Source organism: Ctenocephalides felis, unplaced genomic scaffold, assembly GCF_003426905.1.
Source record: "Ctenocephalides felis isolate EL2017-DRISC unplaced genomic scaffold, ASM342690v1 CF-g0.4_SCAFFOLD_01604, whole genome shotgun sequence".
Lineage (NCBI taxonomy): Eukaryota > Metazoa > Arthropoda > Insecta > Siphonaptera > Pulicidae > Ctenocephalides > Ctenocephalides felis.
Window position 1 is genome coordinate 5,703,814 of NW_020537758.1, and position 24,041 is coordinate 5,727,854.

At 28.2% G+C, this 24,041-nt stretch overlaps 2 protein-coding genes across 2 annotated transcripts; both read left to right on the forward strand.

Moving 5' to 3' along the window:
- Positions 1-1,215: 1,215 nt before the first annotated feature.
- On the forward strand, positions 1,216-7,421 carry LOC113372926 (class E basic helix-loop-helix protein 23-like). The gene is made up of 9 exons (XM_026613260.1): positions 1,216-1,338; positions 2,899-2,992; positions 3,293-3,406; positions 4,322-4,448; positions 4,717-4,872; positions 4,936-5,052; positions 6,535-6,557; positions 6,675-6,743; positions 7,357-7,421. Exons 1-9 carry the CDS (start codon positions 1,216-1,218, stop codon positions 7,419-7,421), a joined length of 888 nt encoding a protein of 295 aa, XP_026469045.1.
- An 8,359-nt stretch (positions 7,422-15,780) lies between these two features.
- LOC113372927 lies at positions 15,781-23,967 on the forward strand. The gene is made up of 4 exons (XM_026613262.1): positions 15,781-15,819; positions 17,619-18,603; positions 21,068-21,832; positions 23,759-23,967. The coding sequence occupies exons 1-4, from the start codon at positions 15,781-15,783 to the stop codon at positions 23,965-23,967; spliced, it is 1,998 nt and encodes a 665-aa protein (XP_026469047.1).
- Positions 23,968-24,041: the final 74 nt, after the last annotated feature.

Below are 24,041 nucleotides of genomic sequence, written 5' to 3' on the forward strand. Positions count from 1 at the left end.
CTTGCTAATAAATCTTTATCATTCATACACAATTTTAATCGTAACTTTTAAAATATTTGTTTTATACAAACAAAATATTCTGCAAATTTGTGCAAAATTAAACAATACACAATATTGTCTAACATCATAAAACCCTACAACAACTCGGTATACCCCAAAACCACACACAAACCTACACACATTTTTTCACCAATAAAGTCAATTTTTCACACAACCCAGAGCAAATTCAAGCAACTTGCCTCAAGGCAAAATTTCACACATAAATCTAATTCCAAAATTCCAAAATCCCAAAAGTTCTACACCCCTGTACAACTTGCCATTTAACATTGTTCTACACCCCTATATGGAATGTCACAACCCTCTTTTACCATCGAAAACACGCGAGCAAAACTCCAACCAAAAATCACATCTGTTCAGTCAGAAATTTTGCAAAATCGAAATAATAACGATAAATAGTTAAATTAATAAATTTGTGAATGAATAAATTAATAAATAAAATTTTTGTGGAAAAAATTGTGTAAAATTTGGGGAAAATCAGGTTGGGACTCGAACCACATGTGAAGTAAAAAATAAACTGAAATTTATAAATAATATTTATAAATATATAAATAAAGTGTGCGCATGATTTGTTGATAACAAAATAATTGCATAATAATTATTTTTTTAATATATATATATATATATATATATATATATATATATATATACAAAGTGTCATGCTGTCATTTTGCTCCAGCTTCAACAGTGTGAAGACATTTTGACATTTGTTATTAAAAAAAATTATTAAAATTATTTATACAGTTGCAAAATTGTTGTAAATTTTTTAAACAATACATAAAGACTTGTATATTAATTTAAAAATATAAACAAAGTGTATGTGTTTGTTGGAAACCCTCAAAAAAATCACCTACAAGTTGAACTAATGTGATCTAAAAATTCATATAGCCAATTTAATTATTAAATTGTTTATAGGCAATCTATTTTATTATTTTATAAATTATTTTATAAATTAATTTATAAACAATCTATATTAATTATTATTGTTATTATTCAATATTTGAGTAGTGTTTGCCTCAAATTTTTATTTGTTTAGAGTTCTTTTATATATTTTTTCCAAAATGTGTTAGCATAAGTGCAAGCCAATTATCAATAAATAACTCGTGTTATTTATTTTTAATTTGTTTATATTTTTAAAGTGTTTTTTTTATTTAAATAATGAAATCTTATGATAGTTCGAGTGATGAATACGATGATGATAATGCTAGGGGTAGTTTACCAGGGCAATTTAATAGGGGTGCCATCTGGCCGTGGAGGATGGAAGCTTCTTCTAGTGGAATGGTAAATAGATAATTATTTTTATTTATATTATTATTTATTTTAATTTTAATTTTATTATATATATATATATATATATATAGAGAGAGAGAGAGAGAGTATCCCAGAACTCAACGTCAAAAAATATATCTTAAATAGTTTGAGGAAGGTATGAGCTTCTAAGTGCAACCTGCTGAAGTTGTAACAATTTTTCGGTTTTTGTGGTTAATTTTTATTAATTTTGTTAATTTAAATTGTGGATTCGTATGGCTAAATATTATTTCCAAGACCTCAGTCCAAAATATTAACACATTTGTCCCAAGTTTTTGAGATTGACGACTTTTTGTTTATCCATGATTTTGGAGTTTTCAAGATCGTCAAACTTTGGGAAGCTGTGGTGTAAAAAAAATGTACTAAAGTGTCTCAGCAAATTGCACCAAAAGTTTGCACATTTAATCAAGATTCTAAAATGGTAAAATACTTGATAGGTGTTAATGCAAAATTTTGAGTAAAACCATAAAAACCGACAATGTGCGTGAGATCAACCTTGAACCTAATCGTGTTGTGTTCAGGTTTTTATTTTTTTACTCAAAATTTTTTTATAAAGACCTACCAAGTATTATACAAATTTACAATCCTGATTAAATGCCTCAAATTTTGACAAAATTTGCCTACACACTTTGGTACATTTTTTTTTAAATGAGGGCTTCTCAAACTTGACCTATTCCGCATCCAGATTTTTCACTCGTGAAAAAGTCAAAGACTATAGTCCACGGATTTGACTAATATACACGTAATTTACTTTTTAATTTTTTTTTCTTGTCGTTGAGTTCTGGGACAACCCAGTAAATTATTCAATCTACTGTAATTTTCCAAAATAAATATATAAAGTGACTGTTATACTCGACTTTTGTTCAATATTAGTGATTACTTTGCATTTTTTAATTTTTTTTCTTGGCGTTGAGTTCTGGGACATTCTGTTTATATTTTATCCTACTGTAATTTAAAAAAAAATAAAATAAAGTGACTTGCCGTATACTTTTTTCTTCAGTATTGGTGGTTAATTTGCTTTCTTTAATTTTTTTTATTGACGTTGAGTTCTGGGACACCCTGCATATATTTTATTCCACTAAAATTTTCCAAAATTATTTAATTTTTTCAATATATTTCATTTTACTGCAATTTTTGAAAATATATATATAAAGTGACTGTTATCTATTTTTTCTGTACAATATTAGTGATTACTTTTTCTTTTAAAAAAATACTTGACGTTGAGTTCTGGGACACCCAATATATATATATATATATATATATGTATTTTATTCTACTGTAATTACTTGGTAGTTTCTTTGCTTTTTTATTTTTTTCTTGGCGTTGAGTTCTGGGACACCCTGTATATATGTCACTTTACTGTAATTTCTCAAAATAAATAAAAACATGTGCCCTTTACTCAGTATTTCTGGTTGTCTTGTTTTTTTATAATTTTTTTTGTACTTTTATGGATTTTTGATGAGTCGAATGAGGGCTCGAAACGTATGCAAGATACAAATATAAATATTTATTAAATAATATTATTATTTAAAGCATTCTACAACCCATGATCAACCGATGATGGCACAACCTCAGCATTCTTCACCACCACTTGGAGGACATTATTCGGGGGCTGCTTTTACCCTAGGTAAAAAAATAAATTATATAATATTATACAATTATATAATATTTACCATAACATGTTTTTATTTATAAAATCGTATTCTACTTGAAAATAGCTTTTAATCGATACCCCACATGCCAAAAATAACTTTTGAAATATTTTGAAGTAAAACTTCTTTAGACTCGCTTGATCGTTTATTGTCTCTAATAACACTCTCTTCGATATTCATTTTCACTCACAAAATACATCTCTAATTAAATTTTTATCTAAATTATTATATATCTTTTTAATTTTTTTTTTTAAATTTTTGTTATTAAAAATTAGGTGACCACATGCACCATACACACCAACTGTCACCCCCAGGGATGAGCCAAGGGCGTAGAACCCCTTTGGGAGCTGTTGGACTTGGAGGGTTTTATTACAGTGCTGGAGTTTCTGGTAAATAGATAAATAAATAAATGAATTTATATATATATATATATATTTATATAAATGTATATATATTTATATATATATATATATATATATATATATATATATATATAAATTCTAAACTAATCTTAAAATATAAATTGTGTTTGTTTCACTTTGTTTTGGAACACTTTATGACAAATTTGGGTATATCTCATGTTTGACTTGTCCGATTTTGATTTTATTGACACCATTTTAAAGACAAAAGCCTAAACTTGACATTTTCTGTAAATTTAATTGACATGCCTAAATTTTTTTAATAAACTTCAGGTTTTTGTAACCCCTAAAAATAATAATCAAAAACCAATCTAAATAAAATTTAAAACATAAGTTGGAAGTGTTTGTTTGAGCTTGTATAGACATTATTAGTTATTTTAAGAACTGTTTTACAAATTTGGGTATATCTCGCTTTAGACTTACTCGATTTTGATTTTTTTGACACCATTCACAAGATAAAAGTATAGTCAAATTTTTTAATGAAATTTTTGTTTTTACGACCCATATCACTAAAAATAATAAACAGAAACCAATCTAAATAAAATTTAAAACATAAGTTGGAAGTGTTAAGACATTATTAGTTATTTTGCAAACTGTTCTACAAATTTGGGTATATCTCGCTTTAGACTTACTCGATTTTGATTTTTTAAACATCATTACCAAGACAAAAGTATAGTCTTAACAGTATTTATAAACATTACTCAAAATTTTGCAAATTTTTTAATAAACTTTAGGTTTTTGCAACCCCTATCTCAGAACTCTTACACTCGCTACATTTTTCAACAATAATCTAAATATCTCCGGATTGCATTATCACATTTTAACTTTTTTGGTGTCATTTGAACCACAAAAGTCTAATCTATATATATTTCCATTACATTTTAGGTTCTGGTTTAGGTAGCAACAGCAATTTAGGTCCAAACAACAGCAACATCGGTCCAAATATTCCTGCACCTGCACAAGTCGCCTCTGATGAAAATAAACCGATGGAACCTGAAGGAGGAAGTAATAGGTGGGACATTTTTTGGTTAAAAATAAAAATATAAAAAACTAGTTGTTGGATGTGAATATAGTGTTAGACAAATTTGTTTAAAATTTAATTATCTAAAAGTTGTACTAATAACAAAATGCTCTACAGCAACTGCATTTGAAACTGACAATATTTATATGAATGATTGAAAATCCAATTATTGTTAGTATTAAACAAATGCACAAACTACAAGAACCATCAACGAATAGTGTGAGAGCTGGTATACCTTAACCATATATCATTTCTCCAGGTCTCAAAATACGAGAGCTGGTCCGTCCAAACAGAACAATCCAAACAATTCCACAAATGCCAATAAATCTAGACAGGGAAAAACTGTAAGACTGAATATTAATGCCAGGGAAAGGCGCAGAATGCACGATTTGAACGATGCCTTAGACGAATTGAGGTAAAAACAATAATAATAATTAATAATTATATATTTTATTTAAAAATATATTTTTTTTTATAGATCTGTGATCCCGTATGCACATTCGCCTTCGGTGCGAAAGTTGAGTAAAATTGCTACTTTGCTCCTAGCCAAAAATTATATACTGATGCAGGCGAATGCCTTGAACGAATTAAGAAGGTAATAAATATAAATATAAATATAAATATAAATATAAATATAAATATAAATAAATATAAATATAAATATAAATATAAATATAAATATAAATATAAATATAAATATAAATATAAATATAAATATAAATATAAATATACATAGATATGAATATATAAATATAAAAATAAAAATACATAAATAATTTTCAAACACAAAATTTAAAAATTTTTGAAGTATAAGGGTGGATTTAAAAAAATTTAAAATAAATTATATATAGTATATAAAAAAGTTTTTCTTTTGCTGCAAACCGTAGCCAAGTGGTTAAATACTCGACTTGTAAATACAAATGTACTCGGATCGAATCCCAGTCTCTTAAAAATTTTTTATATATCCAGACTTCATATTACCTAGTAATGTATGGCATCGTGCCTTAAGGCAAATTGCTGGAACTTCCCGTACCGTAATAAAATATTCGAGAAATTTTAAACGTTTTCAAATATATTATTACAAATACTGTAATTTTCATTATTTTTGCTCTCGTGTTTGTTATATCTGAGTGAGCAAATCAAATGTAAATCATAAATCAATTTATCTCCAGAGCATTAACAATCGTCATTATATTTCGAATTCAATTTCAAAAAAAAAATAGTTGCCCAATTTACAAAAAATCTGCTCCCGTATAGTCACAGTCTAAACGCATTTGCAAATAATTCCGTGCGGCATTTTCACTTATACTGTGCTTAGCTTGGCGGCATTTCCACATTTTTCAATAGTTCTTTTTTACAAAATTAGAAAAGTGCCCCATACATAAACAGTCTAAACGCACTTGGGTAAACATTTGTACCAGAGTGGCCCTTAGACTGTGCTTAGCCTGGGTAATTTTTTGAATTTTTAATCCAAAATTACAAAAATATTTTTTGAAAGAAACAATTAGAAACAAATTTTTTTTTCAAAAGCAATAATTTTGTTGAAACAAGCAGAAAGTTCTTCAGACGCTTAGTTCTCTCAAAAACGGCAATTTTTTTAACATTTAGCTCTGTGTCTCCGAAGCCGTTGGGCTTACCTTTGCCAAAAACGAATAACCACTCTTCTCCGTCATTACGAACTGAATGTTTTTTGGATCATACAAATCGGATGATCCGTTCTCTCAAAAACTCGATTTGTATTTTCTGCACTCTATGCTCCATATCTCCGTAACGGCAGGACCTGCCTTTGCCAAAAACTAATCAGCACATCTCCCTATTAATAGGAATTGAATGTTTTTCAAACCATTCAAAGTGGTTGATTCGTGCGCCCGAAAACGTGGACGAAAAAAATGCGGATATACAAAACACACACACACACATCCATTTTTCCTGAGATATGCCAAAATGTTCAGAAACCTTTAAAACGTCGAGAAATGCAAAAATTTTTATTTTCGATTTTTGGCCCATTACTATAACTACCCTACGGGAAGTTAATATATTAAGATACATTGTAATGTATAATTTTCTTATCTTTTAGGTTATTAGGTTATTTACAAAGCGGTTCGACTGCCGGAGCACCTCCCACCGGCGCCACGAGCGATGCTGCGATCGCCTCGGCAGCAATTCAGCAGCAGCAGCAGCAAATGCTGCAGGGGCTTCCAGGATTGAACTCTGGAGGACCAGTGGGGGTCCCTTGCGATTTGGGGGCTTATCCGGCGGCTGCGAGGCTACAGAGATTACTATCAGGTAAGGAAAAAAATAGATACAGTAGAACTCCAATTAGCCGAACTCCGATCATCCGAACTCCAATTATCCGAACTCCGTCTATCCGAACTCCGTCTATCCGAATCGCCGATTATCCAAATCACTTTCAGAAAAAAAAATTGTCCAAAAAAAGTCTAACAATAAGTGCGCTATTATTCTTCCACCAGCGAAGCCAGTGTAGGCACATTGTTTGTTTTGATTTGACGGAGATGTTTACAAAACAATGATTTTTATTTCTAAACTTGTACATAAGTACATTTTATTCATAGATAAAAGAAGAGTATGATTTTATTTATATTTAAAACATGTGAAAATGTCACGTTTTTTTCATTTAATTCAATAAAAAAAAATAGTGCAATGTCAAAACGTAACTTTTTTTCTCTCCAATGGCAATTTTAAAACAAAACTCCGATTATCCAAATGGGTTCCGGTCCCCATTAATTCGGATAATTGGAGTTCTACTGTATATATTTATATGTATATATTTATATATACATATATATATACATATATATATATATATATATATATATATATATATATACATAATGGATAAAAGTGTGTTTGTATGTTTATTTAGATTTTATTTTTTAAGGTTCAGGAGTTACAGGAATGGGAGCGAGTGATCAAATTCAAGGAGCAGGTGATGACGAAAATTAGCAGGAGTAATTATTTTTTCATTTATATATTATATATATATGTATATATATGTATATACATGTGCATATATATATAAATATATATATATATATATATATACATAAACAACTCAATTAGTTTATTTTCTAAAAATTGTGCCAAATACCCCAAAAAGTGTTTAAAGAATAATGTCTAGTCATATATATATATATATATATATATATATATATATATATATATATATATATAAATCTACCAGTTTTGTATGTGATAATTTCTAAGTCCTAGATTAGCAACAAATTTATATGAATTTTGTGTAAAAGCAATAAAATTTAAGTATGATTTATTAGTATAAATAGTTTAGAATGTAATTTGTAGTTGTATGGTTTAATACACGATTAAATAATTAATCAATTATAATTATTAACTTCCCGTAGGGTAAGTTATTGTAATGGTACGACAATCGAAAATGAAAATTTTTGCATTTCTCGACGTTTTAAAGGTTTCTGAACATTTTGGCATATCTCAGAAAAAATGGATGTGTGTGTGTGTATGTATGTATGGATACAAATTTCCAGTCACGTTTTCAGGCGCACGGATCAACCGATTTGAATGGTTTAAAAAACATTCGATTCTTATTGATAGGGAGATGTGCTGATTAGTTTTTGGCAAAGGCATGTCCAGCAGTTACGGAGATAAAGAGCAAAGAGTGCAGAAAATAGTAATCGAGATTTTGAGAGAATGGAGCATCCGATTTGAATGATCTAAAAAACATTCAATTAGTAATGATTGGGAGAAGTGTTTATTCGTTTTTGGCAGAGGCAGGCTCATTTCGGAGATACAGAGCTAAAGGTGCAAAAAATGGCAGTTTTTGAGAGATCTAAGCGTCCGATTTGAATGATTCTGCTTTTTTTAATAAAATAATAGATTTTGGAAATTATATATATATAATTCTTATAAATATTAGACAATGTTACAATATTTATAATAATCTATTTGAAAACATTCAGTATTCCTCGAACATTTCGTTACGGTACGGGTAGTTCCAGCAATTTGCCTTAAGGCACGATGCCATACACCCCACTAGTTTCAATAATTAGTTTATGTACTTATTATTATCCACATGATTATTTTATATTCATTATAAAGTTACTGATATTTTGAATAATTGAGTTGAGTTTAATTCCAATTCGATTCATACAAGAACAGTGCGAGAAATTTTCCATTAAAAATCCATATCACCCCCCGAAGAGATTCATATAGATTCATCCCCCTGATAGATTGTTCTGTTTATAGTGTAGTTTTCTATTAGTGAATAAGTAAAATAGAAAGAAAACTATGCTAAACTAAACTGCTGCTAAAATGTCGATACTAAAAACTATGTTACCAGTCTATATAAATATATGTTCTATGCTCTATGCTTAATTTTTGCTGTGAATATTTTTAAAAATAAATCAACAGTCAGTTCTGTCTGAGACTTAGTTGAACAAGTGTCTTTATCATAATAATAATTGTCCATGTTATATATTTAAATAGATTTAAAGTTAAAGTGTGTTTTGTGTGAAAATATGTTCTAGGTAAGTACCAAACAAATGTTTTATATTTTACTTTTAAGGCAAAGTGGTTTATATTTATTTATTTATAAACATTTTGGCAAACTGTTGGGCGTAATTCTGAACAAATATTTGTTTCAACACATTATGATATTGATTCAGGTCCAAAACAATGATTAATACATGAATTTGTTGCATTAAACGTCAAAATTGAGTTATATTGTTTAAGCTTAAACATTAAACAAATGACAAACGTCAAAATTGACAGTTGTTTTTAGGTTAAAAATGTCTGTTGTGACAGGTGTGATGAGATGTGTTTTCAAATACGTGAATAGATATCTTTAAAATAATCAAGTAGAACATGTCAGATTTAGTTCATTTTTTCTTACTTTTTCAAAACGAAGAGGAATATACTTTGTTTCATTGTTCAAACAAATGATGTGTTTTTTATACAAGAAAATACGTTTTTGAATGTTTTCTTTGAAAACAAATATTCGTTTATTAATTGTCGTGAATAATATTTATTAAATGTGCAGTTGTTATAAATAATTCAATATTTACATCATAAAAATGGGTCAAAATACATAAATGCTCTTTTTAAGTAATTGTTTTTCTTTTGAATCACAAGTGCTATTATTAATTAAATTGATTAATTAATTTAATTGATAAAATAAAAATTATTTGTTTGTGTAAGATATTAATGAAATATTTAAGAAATTTGCATTAAATTAAATTACCAACAATTTTTTTAAATATTTGAATACTTTAAAATATCATTCAAAAGCAGAATAATGATTTTAGAGAGCCAACAGTACATTTATGTTTTAATTATAAACCATATTGAATTTATGGACTAATTTATTTATTTTATTTGACTATCCACGGATTTTATCAAACACATTTTACTCAACTTGAAAAACTTTTGCAATCAATAAGCGAGTTTGGGCATTTTTTTTACATTTTGCCAAATATTTTGGAAATTTTATTCGGGACACTTTAATTTGTTTATTTCAGTATAAACTAGATACAATTTACTATCAAATAGTATCAATTGTTTTATATACTTGTATATCAAATTTTTAATAATTTTCAGTTGAAACGTAAATTTAAACGTAATATGTAGATTTGGGACTTTTTTTTACTTTTCTTCAAATAACTTTTAATTTTCTTTTCGGGCACGTTAATTTGTTTACATTAGTAAAAACTATATCAAATTTACTAGAATTTAGTACAAACTAGTACATATAATTGGATACTAAAATTTCGTATAATTTTTAACTGGAACGCGAATTTGTGTTGTGTACATTTTATCAAACAACTTTAAAATTTTGTTTTAGGCATTTTAATTTATTTATATAAGTAAAAAATAGATAAAATTTAGATTTATAATTACTAAACCATATTAAAACCAAAGACTATTCATGCATTTTTTAAACACATTCTACTCAATTTGAAAATGATACCAAACTATTTGATTATAATAAATGATGTATTTTAAAAATGAATTTGAAGTTGAATCTATGGACTACTATCCACGCATTTTTCAAACTTTGGAAATGATATAAAGTTATTCGATTAATATAAATGGGTTGAGTTCAATTTATATTATTATTCGGTTGTACTTATACATATTTATTGTTAGTAGTACAGTATTAAGTAACATATAATCCTATTTTAGATGTATATCTTTAGATTATAAATAAATTTGTAATAAGATAAATATAGATAAATTTCGATTCTTATTACAGGTGCCTAGTATGACTCATAAGGATGCCTTTAAGGAACCTCACAACCTGGGTCTCCCCTATAGTAGAAGGAAAATATAATTAACAACTAATTGGACAAAGTCTTTTTGATGAAAAGGACGAAATTATCCTGTTTGATGAGCTTTCAGGGCGTGTACAAACAAAAACTTTGGTTGCAACATCGCAATTTTAGCAAAAAAAAATGGATTTGTTTTCGCAATTTTCAAAATGTTTTGACTGATTCCAAAAATTTTGGGACGCTGATTTCAAAAATGTTATCCGTTTTTGGATAAATCCACATACGCCCCGCAAAAATCAAAAACTTTGGTTGCAAAATCGAGTTTTTTGTAAAAAAAATCGGCTTTTTTTCGCTATTTTCAAAATGTTTTGATTGGTTTTGATTGATTTTGAATCGCTGAATTCGAAAATGTTATCCGTTTTTGGATAAATCCACATACCGCTGCGAAAAATCGAAATCATTGGTAGCAAAACCAAAATTTTACTAATGAAATTAAATTTTTTTTTCGTGATTTTCAAAATGTTTTGACCGATTCTGATAGTTTTCGAGGCGCTGATTCCGAATATGAAATCAGTTTTTGGAAAAAAAAATTCTTCTGCCCTTGGTACCAAATTGAAGTTTGAAAAATTGCCAACTTTGAAGCTGATTTTAACTATGAAGGCGATGATAAATTTGTATTTTTTTTGGTTTGGTATAAAGATTGTACTTTAGTCTACACAATGCATTCATTAAAATTATCAATTTCAATCATTAAGGGCCTTAAAATTGCATTTGAAAGTCACGATTTTGGCCAATTTTGGCTGCTCCTGATAGACTGTCTTTTTAACGAAAAAACAATAAGATTTTTAAATTACACCAAAGTAGGTTTGGTTTACTGCTAACCAGGCGTAAATTTGAATTTATTAAAAATTATCCTACTTTTTCTTATCTTTTATATATATATATATATATATATATATATATATACACGCGTATATATATATGCGTATATATATATATATATGCGTATATATATTTATTTATATATATATATATATATATATTATGTCGATTTTTGTAATACTGACACTCAATAAATTTAATTCTATCTATATGTCTTATTTATTTACACAGTTTGAAAAATTATTGGTTCCAAATATTTTTTTCAGTCAAATGGGGTTCGAACTGGTGAAGCTCGAATTAATAGTCTGGCCTAAACCGTATCTTTACGACCTCGGCCATTCGCACATTTGGCATACCACATTTTTAGGAAACTTATATCTTTCAGTTTGAAAATAACACTTTATATTTTTACAAAAGACAACGGTTTCGTAAAACCAATTGGCCGAGATCGTTAAGTTGCCACTACGGTTGCTCATTGTTTCTCGGTTCAAATCCCCAAGATGCTTCAAAATTCGAATGAATAGTTTTTCATAAATATCAAATATTAGTTCAAAATATTAAATTCAGGTGTCGCATTTCGACCTTGACACTTAGAATATTTCTGAAAAATTCAAGGTTCGCACTTGACTGTAAGAGAGATACATAAAGAGAAAAAAAAAAAAGGTAGAGGAAATAACTGGGGAAAGAGAGGGGTAGAGGCGGATGATGAATAAGAGAGATGTGTATGATACATATTCTTTATTAAAATTCAATATTAATATAATATAGGAATAAAAATAACTTTTATCATCAATAACTTAAATAGCCGAGCGGTTTAAGTGACCGCATACTCGGTGAAATAACTCTGGAGGCACAAGGTGAAGTGGATCGAATCCGGCTGAAGGCGACGACAAGGAACTCTGAAGCAGAAAAAATGGAGCAGTGCTGGTGAACGGCTGTTGGCGAGCGCAAAGGGTCCTGAAACGAACACACCAAGTGATGGTCAACCAGAGGTCCATGATGCGAGAGGTTACACGCAGAGAGACACATTGCGGAAGATGCATGCCGAACCCAGAAATCTACCCAAAAACCACAACATGCGAAAAAAACAACACCAAAAAAGGAAAAAAATGTGAAAAAAAGCGGAAAAATGGGAAAAAAAGGGGAAAGAGGAGGAGGAGGAGGAAGGGGAGGGGAAGGACCTAAAAAAAACCCCCTTAAGTCCCAGGTCAATTTTTCTCTTTTCTGTTCAGCGTTGAAACTTTTTTATGTTTTTTAGTGTTCCCTCACACCAATTCCCAAAGTCAACACTCGAATGAAATCAAGTCCACGTTGAAATTTTCACAACGAGAAAAAATTACTGGGACTTAGTTAAAATATTTAACTTTGCCCCAATAAAATTTTCTCGTTGTGAAATATTCAATGTGAGCCTCACTCATTCGAATGTTGGCTTTGGGATGATATAGCATGCAAAAATAACTCGTCTGTCTTAATCGAAAAGGTTTCAGAAAATTTGGACTTAGAAAAAAAAATTATCTGAAAGAACTTAGAAAAAAAAATTATTCGAAAGAATTATAATCAAAAAATTTGGACTTAGAAAAAAAAATTATTCGTGAGAATTATTTAATTAATCGATGAAATGAAATGATATTAATCGAATCAAAATTGTTTATACGACTTGATAAAACACGTGAAACCTTTACAATTAATCGAGACAAAAACAAATTTAGTTGACTTGAATAATATACAAATTATTAGAAAAAGCCACAAAAGAAATTCAATAAAACTTGTAAAATGAAATAATGAAAAATTGAACATATTTCAACAAATTGAAAAATTCGAAAAGTTGAACATTAAAAACTTCAAAACTGTTTAAAGCTGATTGTTATTCTTTAGAAATCGAGTTAAATAATTTTTACAACTTCAATCGAATAATAAACTTGTAAACAAAATTATATTTTGTCTAATCATTCAAGTCAACTCTTCGAAACTTTGATTGCAAGTCTTGATCAGAATTGTTTTTAGCAACAAAAGAATAAAAATTTATCATTTAGCTATGCAGCAATACAATTGAATAAATTTAGAATAAAACTACAGTTAAAAGTTTTAAAAGCTGCATTTGATTAACAATTTGGTAAGTCGTATTAAATATTTGAAATAATTTGATCAAAACCAACAATCGTGTTATTCAATAAATAAATATGTACATGCAGTCAATATCGCTACAGGGAAAACACATGATTCTTGATACTGGAAATGTAATTTTAAACATTGCTTCCAAAGAATAATGAACAAAAAGTGTCACAAAAAAGAGAATTTGTAACAAACTACATTAGTAATTTGTAATAAAATACCATCAATTTAGGAGTTACCTAAGGAAGGATGCTAAGACCTTTTCAACAAATAAGTAATCAATGCTTACAAAAAGATGTATTGGTTAACTAATAATTTGGTAACAAAAATTTAATATATAAGAATTTTGAATTCTACATAATATCAGCTCATAGTGTTGTTATAGAACAAAAGAATTTCTGGTGGAATATTATTATGGAATTGTAATAATATAAATTACTTTCAATGTCTTTGATACATACGAGAAGTACAAACTTTTATCTTTTATATTGATTTAAAACATTCCTAAATTTTAATTCATAAGTAAATTAAAAAAACTGAATCAACATGTTTTCCCCATAACAAATTAAATATGAACATAGTCTTTTACACATATGTCTGCCTAATTAACTTATAATCTTTTATTAGCTTATTTTATATTAGTTGTAGTTGAATAAACAAAGAATATATTGTATATTTTATGCATTAAAAATTAATAAAGTATATCTTATTAAAGAAAATGATATTGACTCAAATATTATAGAATAAACAATATTTTCAGCAGATATATGTATACAACTATATTAATAATGCACGAGCCAGAAAATATTTCACTAAAATATATACAGACTGCTTTATAAATGATATCGGATACGAAAGGCACAAGTTCTCAAAGCATCTTTGAATTAATTTCATTTAATATGAAAAACAAGCATTAAATACATAACTATATAAGAAATATTATTATTACAAGCACAAAAGTAGTATAATAAAAAAACTCGGTCATTAATTGTAAACCTCTTTCGGAAAATAAATTATGATTAATATCTTTTTATTTATTTCTATTCAAATTATAGTTTCACTAAAGATGAATTAATATATTGTATTGAAGTAAAAATTTTCAAAATTATTTGACTGCTTTAAATTCAAAAATAAGAAAAACTTAATGTATATATACTGCATATGTAGTACTTTATTTCAAATATTCAATATTTAATTCTTATGTGATAAAATTGTTCTTGGGCATCCATCCAGTAATTAGAAACAGTTTTATTGAAAGAAAATGTTTTTATTATGAAAACATATGTTTCGGGTCTTGATTTTACCCATCTGCAGTGCTACAATTAAATATTTCAGGGTTACAATTTAAAACAATATAAAAAATACATAATTACAGAAAAATATAAATAAAAACATGAAAAAAAGCATAAATCTAATCATGTTAATAAATTAAACAAATAAAAACATTTTCTTTCATTAAAACTGTTTTTAATTACTGGATGGATGCCCAAGAACAATTTTATCATAATATTTCACCATCTGAAGAAAAACCTCTCGCTTTATAAGAATTAAATATTGAATATTTAAAATAAAGCATATCAGATGTAGTATAATAAATGCCTGTATATATCAGAAATATATTCTTTGACTCGCTTTGTATAAAACATGCTTTGCACTTACATTGTTCGATATCCTCTATAGCAGCTCCCAGAACAGAAGCCAGAAATCTCAAGTACTCGACACAAAATCACTACTTTAGAACCACTACATAACTTTGTTCGTTACATGTCTCTTCGACTTATTGCAACTATCCGAGTAAAGTCTTTACACAATACACGACGCACGACTTACATTAGAGACTTTCGTGAATTTAGAATCCGATAATAAAGAGATATGTGTTGGAAGTACTCAAATATAAATTATACATTTTACAATTGCATATATATAAATAAAGGATACATTGGCGCTGTAAATGAATTAATAACATACAAAAGCACATATATAAACTATACATTTCACAATTACATGTATATGATTAAAGGATACTTTGGCGCTGTAAATGAATTGTTTACTTATAAAATTGACTCAAAATGGAGGCCCTGAAAGAGATACTTATCAAACTATTCAAGGTACTTCCACACACATACACTTTTTGGATTTTAATTAACGTTTCACGATAAATTTATTATATCAAAATGATCTACTAAATTAATTACACGTTTTGATGCATAAATTAATTAAAACTAATCAAGGATTTAATTAAAAAAACGTTAATTAACTCGACCGCATGTTAATTCACGAAATCTGTTTGACAATTGAACAACTTGAAGTTATCAACATGTGTTAAAATGGCTGTCGTCACTTGTACAACTTAAAGCGCGAAATTCAAATTTGAAATTTAAACTTTGTGAAATTCAGCAAATAAATATAAGTAAATAAAAAAATTAACGCTTGATTTGGTAAAAGTACGTGCTTGTTATATATGAACAAATTTTTGGCCTTTTGTCAACGTTTTCTCAAAAACGGCTGAAACAGTTTCAACAATTCAAAAACTATTAGTTTTGTACGAAGATCAGCCAAACCGTTTCTTTATAATAAGAAAAAGTGTAATTTTTTATAACTACGTTTACGTAAAAAATCTTAAACGGTTTTAAAAATTCAAATCGTATTAATTATTAGCAAATTGTTAAATTTTATATATATATGTAAATTACATCGCATAGTTAATTTAATAAATATACCAGATGTAAGTGGAATTTTGCCTTAAGATAAGTTGCATGATATGTGTAAACGGTGTTATACACTCCGCTATAAAAGTTTTGGTTAAAATGACTTTGAAATCGATTTTTTGATAAATGCAATAGAAAATTATGGGGGACATTTTTCTACATTTCTTTGAATAACTCAAAAACTTTATACCGGGCACTCTAATTTTATTAGCTTAGCAGAAACTAGATAAAATTTACAACAAATTTGTGTAAACAGTTATATACACACAGATATAAAATTGTTGGATTAAATGACTTTGAAATCGATTTTTTGAAAAATGCAATAGAAAACTGTCAAAACATGGCGACTGCCAAAACTGTCAAAGAAATGTCAAAACTGTCAATGAAACAAATGTCAAAACATGGAAATTAAGTTCAAAAATGCTAGGAATAGCAATTAATGCTTAAAATATACACACTTAGTATTGATTAATATAAAATTTAAATTTTATTGCAGTTAATACTCACATTATAATCCCAAAAGTCTACAAAACTTGGAGTACTTATAAATCACTAATAAATTAATATACTGGTTAAATCGATTATTTACACATATTATGCAACTTGTCTTAAAGCAAAATAACACTTGACTTAATTATAATTAATAAATTAACTAGTAATTTACATTTATTTGTAATAATTTAAACAAAACAAGTACTGAAAACTATCAAACATGGCGACTGTCAGAACTGTCAAAAATTAAATTAAATAAAATGTCAAAATATGCAATTTATACTTAAAAATGCAAAGAATAGCACTTAATGCTTAAAATATACATATTAATTATTAACTAAGATAAAATTTAAATTACTCACATTATAATCACACAACTCTATACAAACTTTGAATACTTATAAATCACTCGCAATAACACTTGCACCATAATTATAATTAATGAATTAACTAGTCGTAATTTTAATGTATTTTATATTTTTTAACAATTTTTTAATAATTACACATCTACTCTCTTAGATAAATGAACATAAACTGTCAAAACGTGGCGACTGGCAACAAATGTCAAAACTTTGAGGTTATGTTAGCAACTTATACTTATAATATATAAAATAACTATTAATTAGTATAACATTTATGTTTTATTACATTTATTTGTGTTTAAAAATGCATTAAATAATATTTTTCAATGGATTACGATTTCCAAGACTTCTGTTCAGCTGCCATTCAGCAAACCAATAACCATAAACAACAATGTAATAAACTGGTCTAAAACCAACAAAATAAGTGTACTACAAAAAGACACAATAGTGATCCTAGGACTACAACTAAACATACAACAAATAGTCCCTAAAACAAGCTACGAACGATTCTACATCAGAATCAACCAAGAATACCCAACCGAACAAACTGGTATTGACATAACTGCATTTTTCTACCAGCTGGAAAAACTTGCAGTATACAATATGGTTTATGATCCAATACTTGCTCCCAGGTTAAATAGAAGTAAACATATCCAACCAGAATATATTTTAGCGTCCTGGTCTTGTCCACAACTAGTGACAAATCATACTTGTGCCTTGGCGACTTTGACAAATTTAGGGTTTGTTGAAATATACATACACCATTTGCATAAATTTTATGCAATCGGTAGTATAAACCAGTTCTGGTTGGATGATATTAAACCAAAATGGAATCATCCAGCGACTAATATGACCGGGTCATATGAAGCACACAAACAACGTGCTTTCGAATTGCATGTATCTACACTTGTCTGGAGCCCTTACAGAGACGGATATTGTTATTTAGTAACAGGGCATACGAGTGGTCATATTGCTGTTTGGAAAATTGAGCAAATTGATTATGAACATCCTAATTTTATACCCGAGTTGCAATTTAAATTCAAACATTTTGATTTATGTGTATCAACATTGTATTGGTATAAGGATTACCTTTTTATGGGTTATACGAATGGCAAAGTTTTTGTGAGTGGGATAAAGGATGAAGTGGAAGAACCAAAAACTATTTGGGGGGATGAAGATAATATTAAGATTAAGGGTTTTAAAATGGCTCGCTTTGAAGATCGTTTGGCATTGGTTATTGTGAAAGGGAGTTTCTTCATAGCAGTTTTGTTAGATAAAGAATTAGGGGTTTTGCATACTGTACATACTAGTGTTGTGCCTTATATTACAGGTAAAGAAATACAGATTTATTATGTATATATATATATATATATAAATATATATTTAGGGTGGTCCTTAATATGGATGCTTTCGAATTTCTTTGCTTCCAGGGACTCAAATGCTTCCAAATTGATAAAAAAATCCCTGGAAGTTTTAGCTCTTAATATTGAATTATATATATAGATATATATATATATATATATATATATATATAACTTCAATAGATAAGTCCTGGATTTTTTCAATATATTGATTGTTTCTTTTCCGAACTGTAAATCCAATAATAAAAAACAATTTGTTTTTTGAAGATGTTTAATAACGACGTTTCGGAACTAGATACGTTCCATCATCAGGTTTATTCTGTCAAAGAAAATGTTTTTTTTTTAAACTATTGACTAACATTAATTAATGTTGGATATTATAGATTATTCAGAAAAATTATAATTGTTTGACAGAATAAACCTGATGATGGAACGTACCTAGTTCCGAAACGTCGTTATTAAACATCTTCAAAAAACAAATTGTTTTTTATTATTGGATTTACTGTTCGAAAAAGAAACAATATATATTATTATTATTTATATTATATTATTTATATTATATTATTTATATTATTATATATATTGTTAACATAAAAAACATTTCTGGAAAATTTTTAGAATAAAAAGTAACAAGCAGATAGTAGGTTTTTCACCCCTAACACTTACTTTTAATTTTGGGTCCAATTTTGTTTTAATTACCGGGCCTGCTAGTATATATATATAAAAGTGCGGGCTATCCAAATGTTAGTATTAAGAGCTTAAATTTTTAGAGATTTTTTTTTATTAATTTGGAAGCATTTGAGCCCTTGGGAGCAAAGAAATTCAAAAATGTCCATATTAAGGACCACCCTAATATATATTATATTATATTATATATATATATATATATATATATATATATAATATAATATATATATATATACTTTGTTCAGCCATAAAAATATTTCTAGGGAATTTTTAGTACAAAAAGTGACAAGCAGATAGTAGTTTGTTCACCCCTAACACTTTCTTTAATTTTGTTACCAATTTTCTTTTATATATCGGGTCTGCTAGTATATGTATATATATATATATATATATATATATATATATATATATTTATACTTTGTTCAGCCAGAAATTTCTGGGAAACTTTTAGTCAGTGGCGTTGTGCTAATATTTTTTTTTTACCGGAACGCTAAAATTAAAAAACCGGTTCAAAAAGCGGTTCTCTTGTTTGTACCGGTTCCGTTCGAAAAGAAAAAAAAAACTAGCTGTAAGTGGAATTCTGTCTTGAGGCAATTATGGCATCGTGCCTTAAGGCAAATTGCTGGAACTTCCCGTACCGTAACGAAATGTTCGAGGAATACTGAATGTTTTCAAATAGATTATTATAAATATTGTAACATTGTCTAATATTTATAAGAATTATATAAACTGAATTGCAGAGTTGAAATTATTTGTAAAGTATATTACAACTATAGTCAGAATTAAAAATAAAATCTGAAATATTTTCGATATACAAAAAAAAAAAAAAAAAAAAAAAAAAAAAAAAAAAAAGAAAAAAAAATGGAACAAAATTTTTTTTCCAAAATCAATTATTTTGTTAAGACAAGCAGAAAGTTCTTTGAATCATTTAAATCGGACGCTTAGTTCTCTCAAAAACTGCCATTTTTTACATATTTAGCTCCGTATCTTCGAAATGGCAGGACCTGCCTTTGCCAAAAACTAATCACCACTTCTCCCAATCATTACTAATTGAATGTTTTTTAGATCATTCAAATCGGATACTCCGCTCTCTCAAAAACTCGATTTCTATTTTCTGCACTCTTTGCTCCGTATCTCCGAAACGGCTGGACCTGCCTTTGCCAAAAACTAATCAGCTCTTTTCCCTATCAATAGGAATCGAATGTTTTTTGAACCATTCAAATCGGTTGATCCGTGCGCCCTGAAACGTGACTGGAAATTTGTATCCATACATACATACACACACACACACACACACACACACACACACACATCCATTTTTTCTGAGGTATGCCAAAACGTTCAGAAACCTTCAAAACGTCGAGAAATGTAAAAATTTTCAATTCCGATTTTCGGCCCATTACAATAACTTACCCTACGGGAAGTTAACAAAAATATTACCTAGTTTTCGCATATATTAGGTTGTCAAATATCTCCCTTCCGCCTTTTTGTATTATAAACCAATATCAAAAAAGCGGAAGGGAGATATTTGACAACCTAATATATGTATGTTTATCACATATAATAGGAACATTTAATAAAAATTAGTTAAATTATAAATTATAAATTATAAAATTCACTTATAAAATCATTTTCTGTGTGTAGTGAATTTTTTTTTAATTTCTTTTCATTTAGCCCTTAGGAGCAAAGAAATTCGAAAATATCCATATTAAGGACCACCCTGATGTGTATATTATTTTTTTCCAGGTATAAAGCGTATCACAGACCAAGAATTTGTAGTATCTTCGGTATCAGGAGCCCTAACCAACATACAACTATCCCTTAACCCAGAAAACAAATTACAGCTGGATCGCCAAAACCTAACAATCCCTCAAGACTCCAACTTTGGCACCTTCGGCATAACCTGCTCGAAATCCAGATCGATTTGGGCCTTTTTCCAAAGCCCTTTAAAAGTCTACGACCATCTTGTGTTAAAACAACCTTCGTCCATGAAATTCTACTCTTGTAAAAGATTTAATCCTATCGATACTTTGAAGAATAATCCTGAGAGAAGACTTGCAGATGTTTGGGAATGTATGGACTATGTTAGGCTTAAAGTTATTAAGCAGAAATCACTACTGGAATGGCCTTGCTATTCCAAAACGCTTCCGATTTACGAAAAAAAGATTTTATACTGGTTGTCGTCGGAGTTGGACAATGTTGTAAAGAGACAAGCCAGGCCTGTTCCTTTTGATATAACTTTTACCAAAAAGCTATTCGATCAAATCATGGCTGAACATGTTCTCAAAATGTTTGAAGGACTTTACAACAAGTTTTGTGAAGACAAAGAGTTGAGTGTTTTGGATTTGAGGATTTTACGAAATTATAGAGACTTTTTTAAACAGTATACTGATCCTGAAAATATAGACCATGTCGGAGAGGAGCTGTATGTGAAATTGAATGAAAGTTATGAAAAATCGACGGCAATTCAAGTCGATTTACCGCTGGAGAAATGTGGATGGTGCGAAGAAAATATCCTTTCTAATAAAAAAAATATTAAAGTCGTAATAAGAAAATATACAAAAACTGAAATTTTTGAATAGTATTTTTTCCAAAAACCGGTTTCGATTTTTAGTAGAAAAACTATTAACTCAAGCAATTCAAAACAAAATTTCAATAGATTTGATATGAATTTAGAAAAGCGGTTTTCAAATACTATTTTTCCTGAAAACCCGGTTTCGAGATTTCACAGATAAAGAATCGAGCCTGTAAATTTTTTTTTTGCTAAATATCGACATTTTAGAAAACCGGTTTCCGAATGGTATTTTTCCCAGGAACCGGTTTCGAGTTTCCATAGAAAAACAGTATGATTAAACAAAAAAAACAAATCAAACAAAAATTTTAACAGATTTCACGTGATTTTAGAAAAAAATCGGTTTTCAAATACTACTTTACCTAAAAAACCGGTTACGAGTTTTTACAGATAAAGAATCGGGTCTGTAATTTTTTTTTCCAAAAATCGAAATTTTAGAAAATCGATTTTCGAATTGTGTTTTTTCCAAGAACAGATTTCAATTTTACGTAGAAAATCTATTGCTAGAATACAAACAAAGAATTTTTACAGAAATTTCAAAGAATTAAAAAAGTTTTGAGAAAAAAAGTATTGAATTTTTAAATATTTTTCCGAAAACCGGTTTAGAGTTTACGTAGAAATTCTCAAACTTTCTATTTCTATTTTCTTCTGAAAAGAAAAATTCGAATTCAAACAAAATTTTGAGTGATTATAAAAAAAACGGGGTTCGAATACCATTTCTCAAAACAAAAAAAACGTTTTTACAGATAGAATCGAATGTGAAAATAAGTTCTAAAAAAAGTCTAAAAGCAAAATTTTAGAAAACCGGTTTTCGAATTTCCCAAAAATCGATTTCGAGTTTTTACAGATAGAATCGAGTGTGGAAAAAAAGTTCTAAAAAAAGTGTAAAAGCAAAATTTTAGAAAACCGGTTTTCGAATTTCCCTAAAGCCGGTTTCGAGTTTTCATAGAAAACCCATTTTCTCGAATAATTCAATCAAAAAATTATAACAGAGAAATAAAAGTGATTAAAACAGTTCTGAAAGTTTAGAAAACCGGTTTTCGAACAGTATTTTTTACAAAAACCGGTTTCGAATTGTCGTAGAAAATCTATTTACTCGTGAAAATACTATTTTAATTTGAAAACCCGAATAATTCAAACAAAAAAACACAAAATTTCGAGCGATTAAAAAAGTTTTGACGAAAACCGACATTTTAGGTTTCTAACCGGTATTTTTCACAGAAGTCTGGTTTAAACCGATTCCGGGCATGGACAGAAAAATTTCGAGTAAAAAAGTCTTGACGAAAAATAGACATTTTAGCCCGGTTTGAGTTTTCACAATTCAGACAAAAAAAACTTCAATAGAAAATTTCTGATAAAAATCGACACCAGAAAACAAGTTTTCAAACTGGTTTTAACCGGTTTGGTGTTTACATAAAAATATTACAAAACATAGAAATTTTTACCAAATTTCGAGTGATTATTAAAGTTTACAGAAAATTATTCACTATATTCAATTTTATTGATATTTTTTATGCAATTTTGTAAAACAAAAAAAAAGCTAATTGACCGGAAACAAGTAAGTTTAAAAACAATTACTACATGTCTCATTTCAAGTTTTTTTAAGTAGAGCATTTTTAAGTAAAGCTTCTTTAGGCGCGCTATAAAACTGACAATAGGGCTGAAGTTGGTTACGCCTAATTTCCGTAAACATCTAAAAATGTCGCCTTAATTTTCGTACTCAGAATTGCTATATAATTATCACAATAATAATTACAATCGTAAATATTTTCAAAGGCAACAAAAATATCCCAAAGTAGCAATACAGACAAAAAAATGTATTTATTGTTGGTCATTTACTCTATTTACCTTAACTCTTCAAACACATCTAGTAGACCTGAAATGTCCGAATAAGCACCTCTTCAGCTCCTGCATGATAACGCTGCTGCCCACACCAGAAATGGAACATCTGATGTGTCCGGTTTGTGAAAAAATTGCCAGGATTGAACTGATGAGTACGGAACCTTTCTGTGTATTCTGTGATGTTAAACTGATAAAACAATCGTACATAGAAGAAGAAAAAATGGAATCATAATGGAAATATAATATTTTTGTAATAAAATTGCATTTTTACAATTTTTACAATAATTTTATTATTCAATTATTATT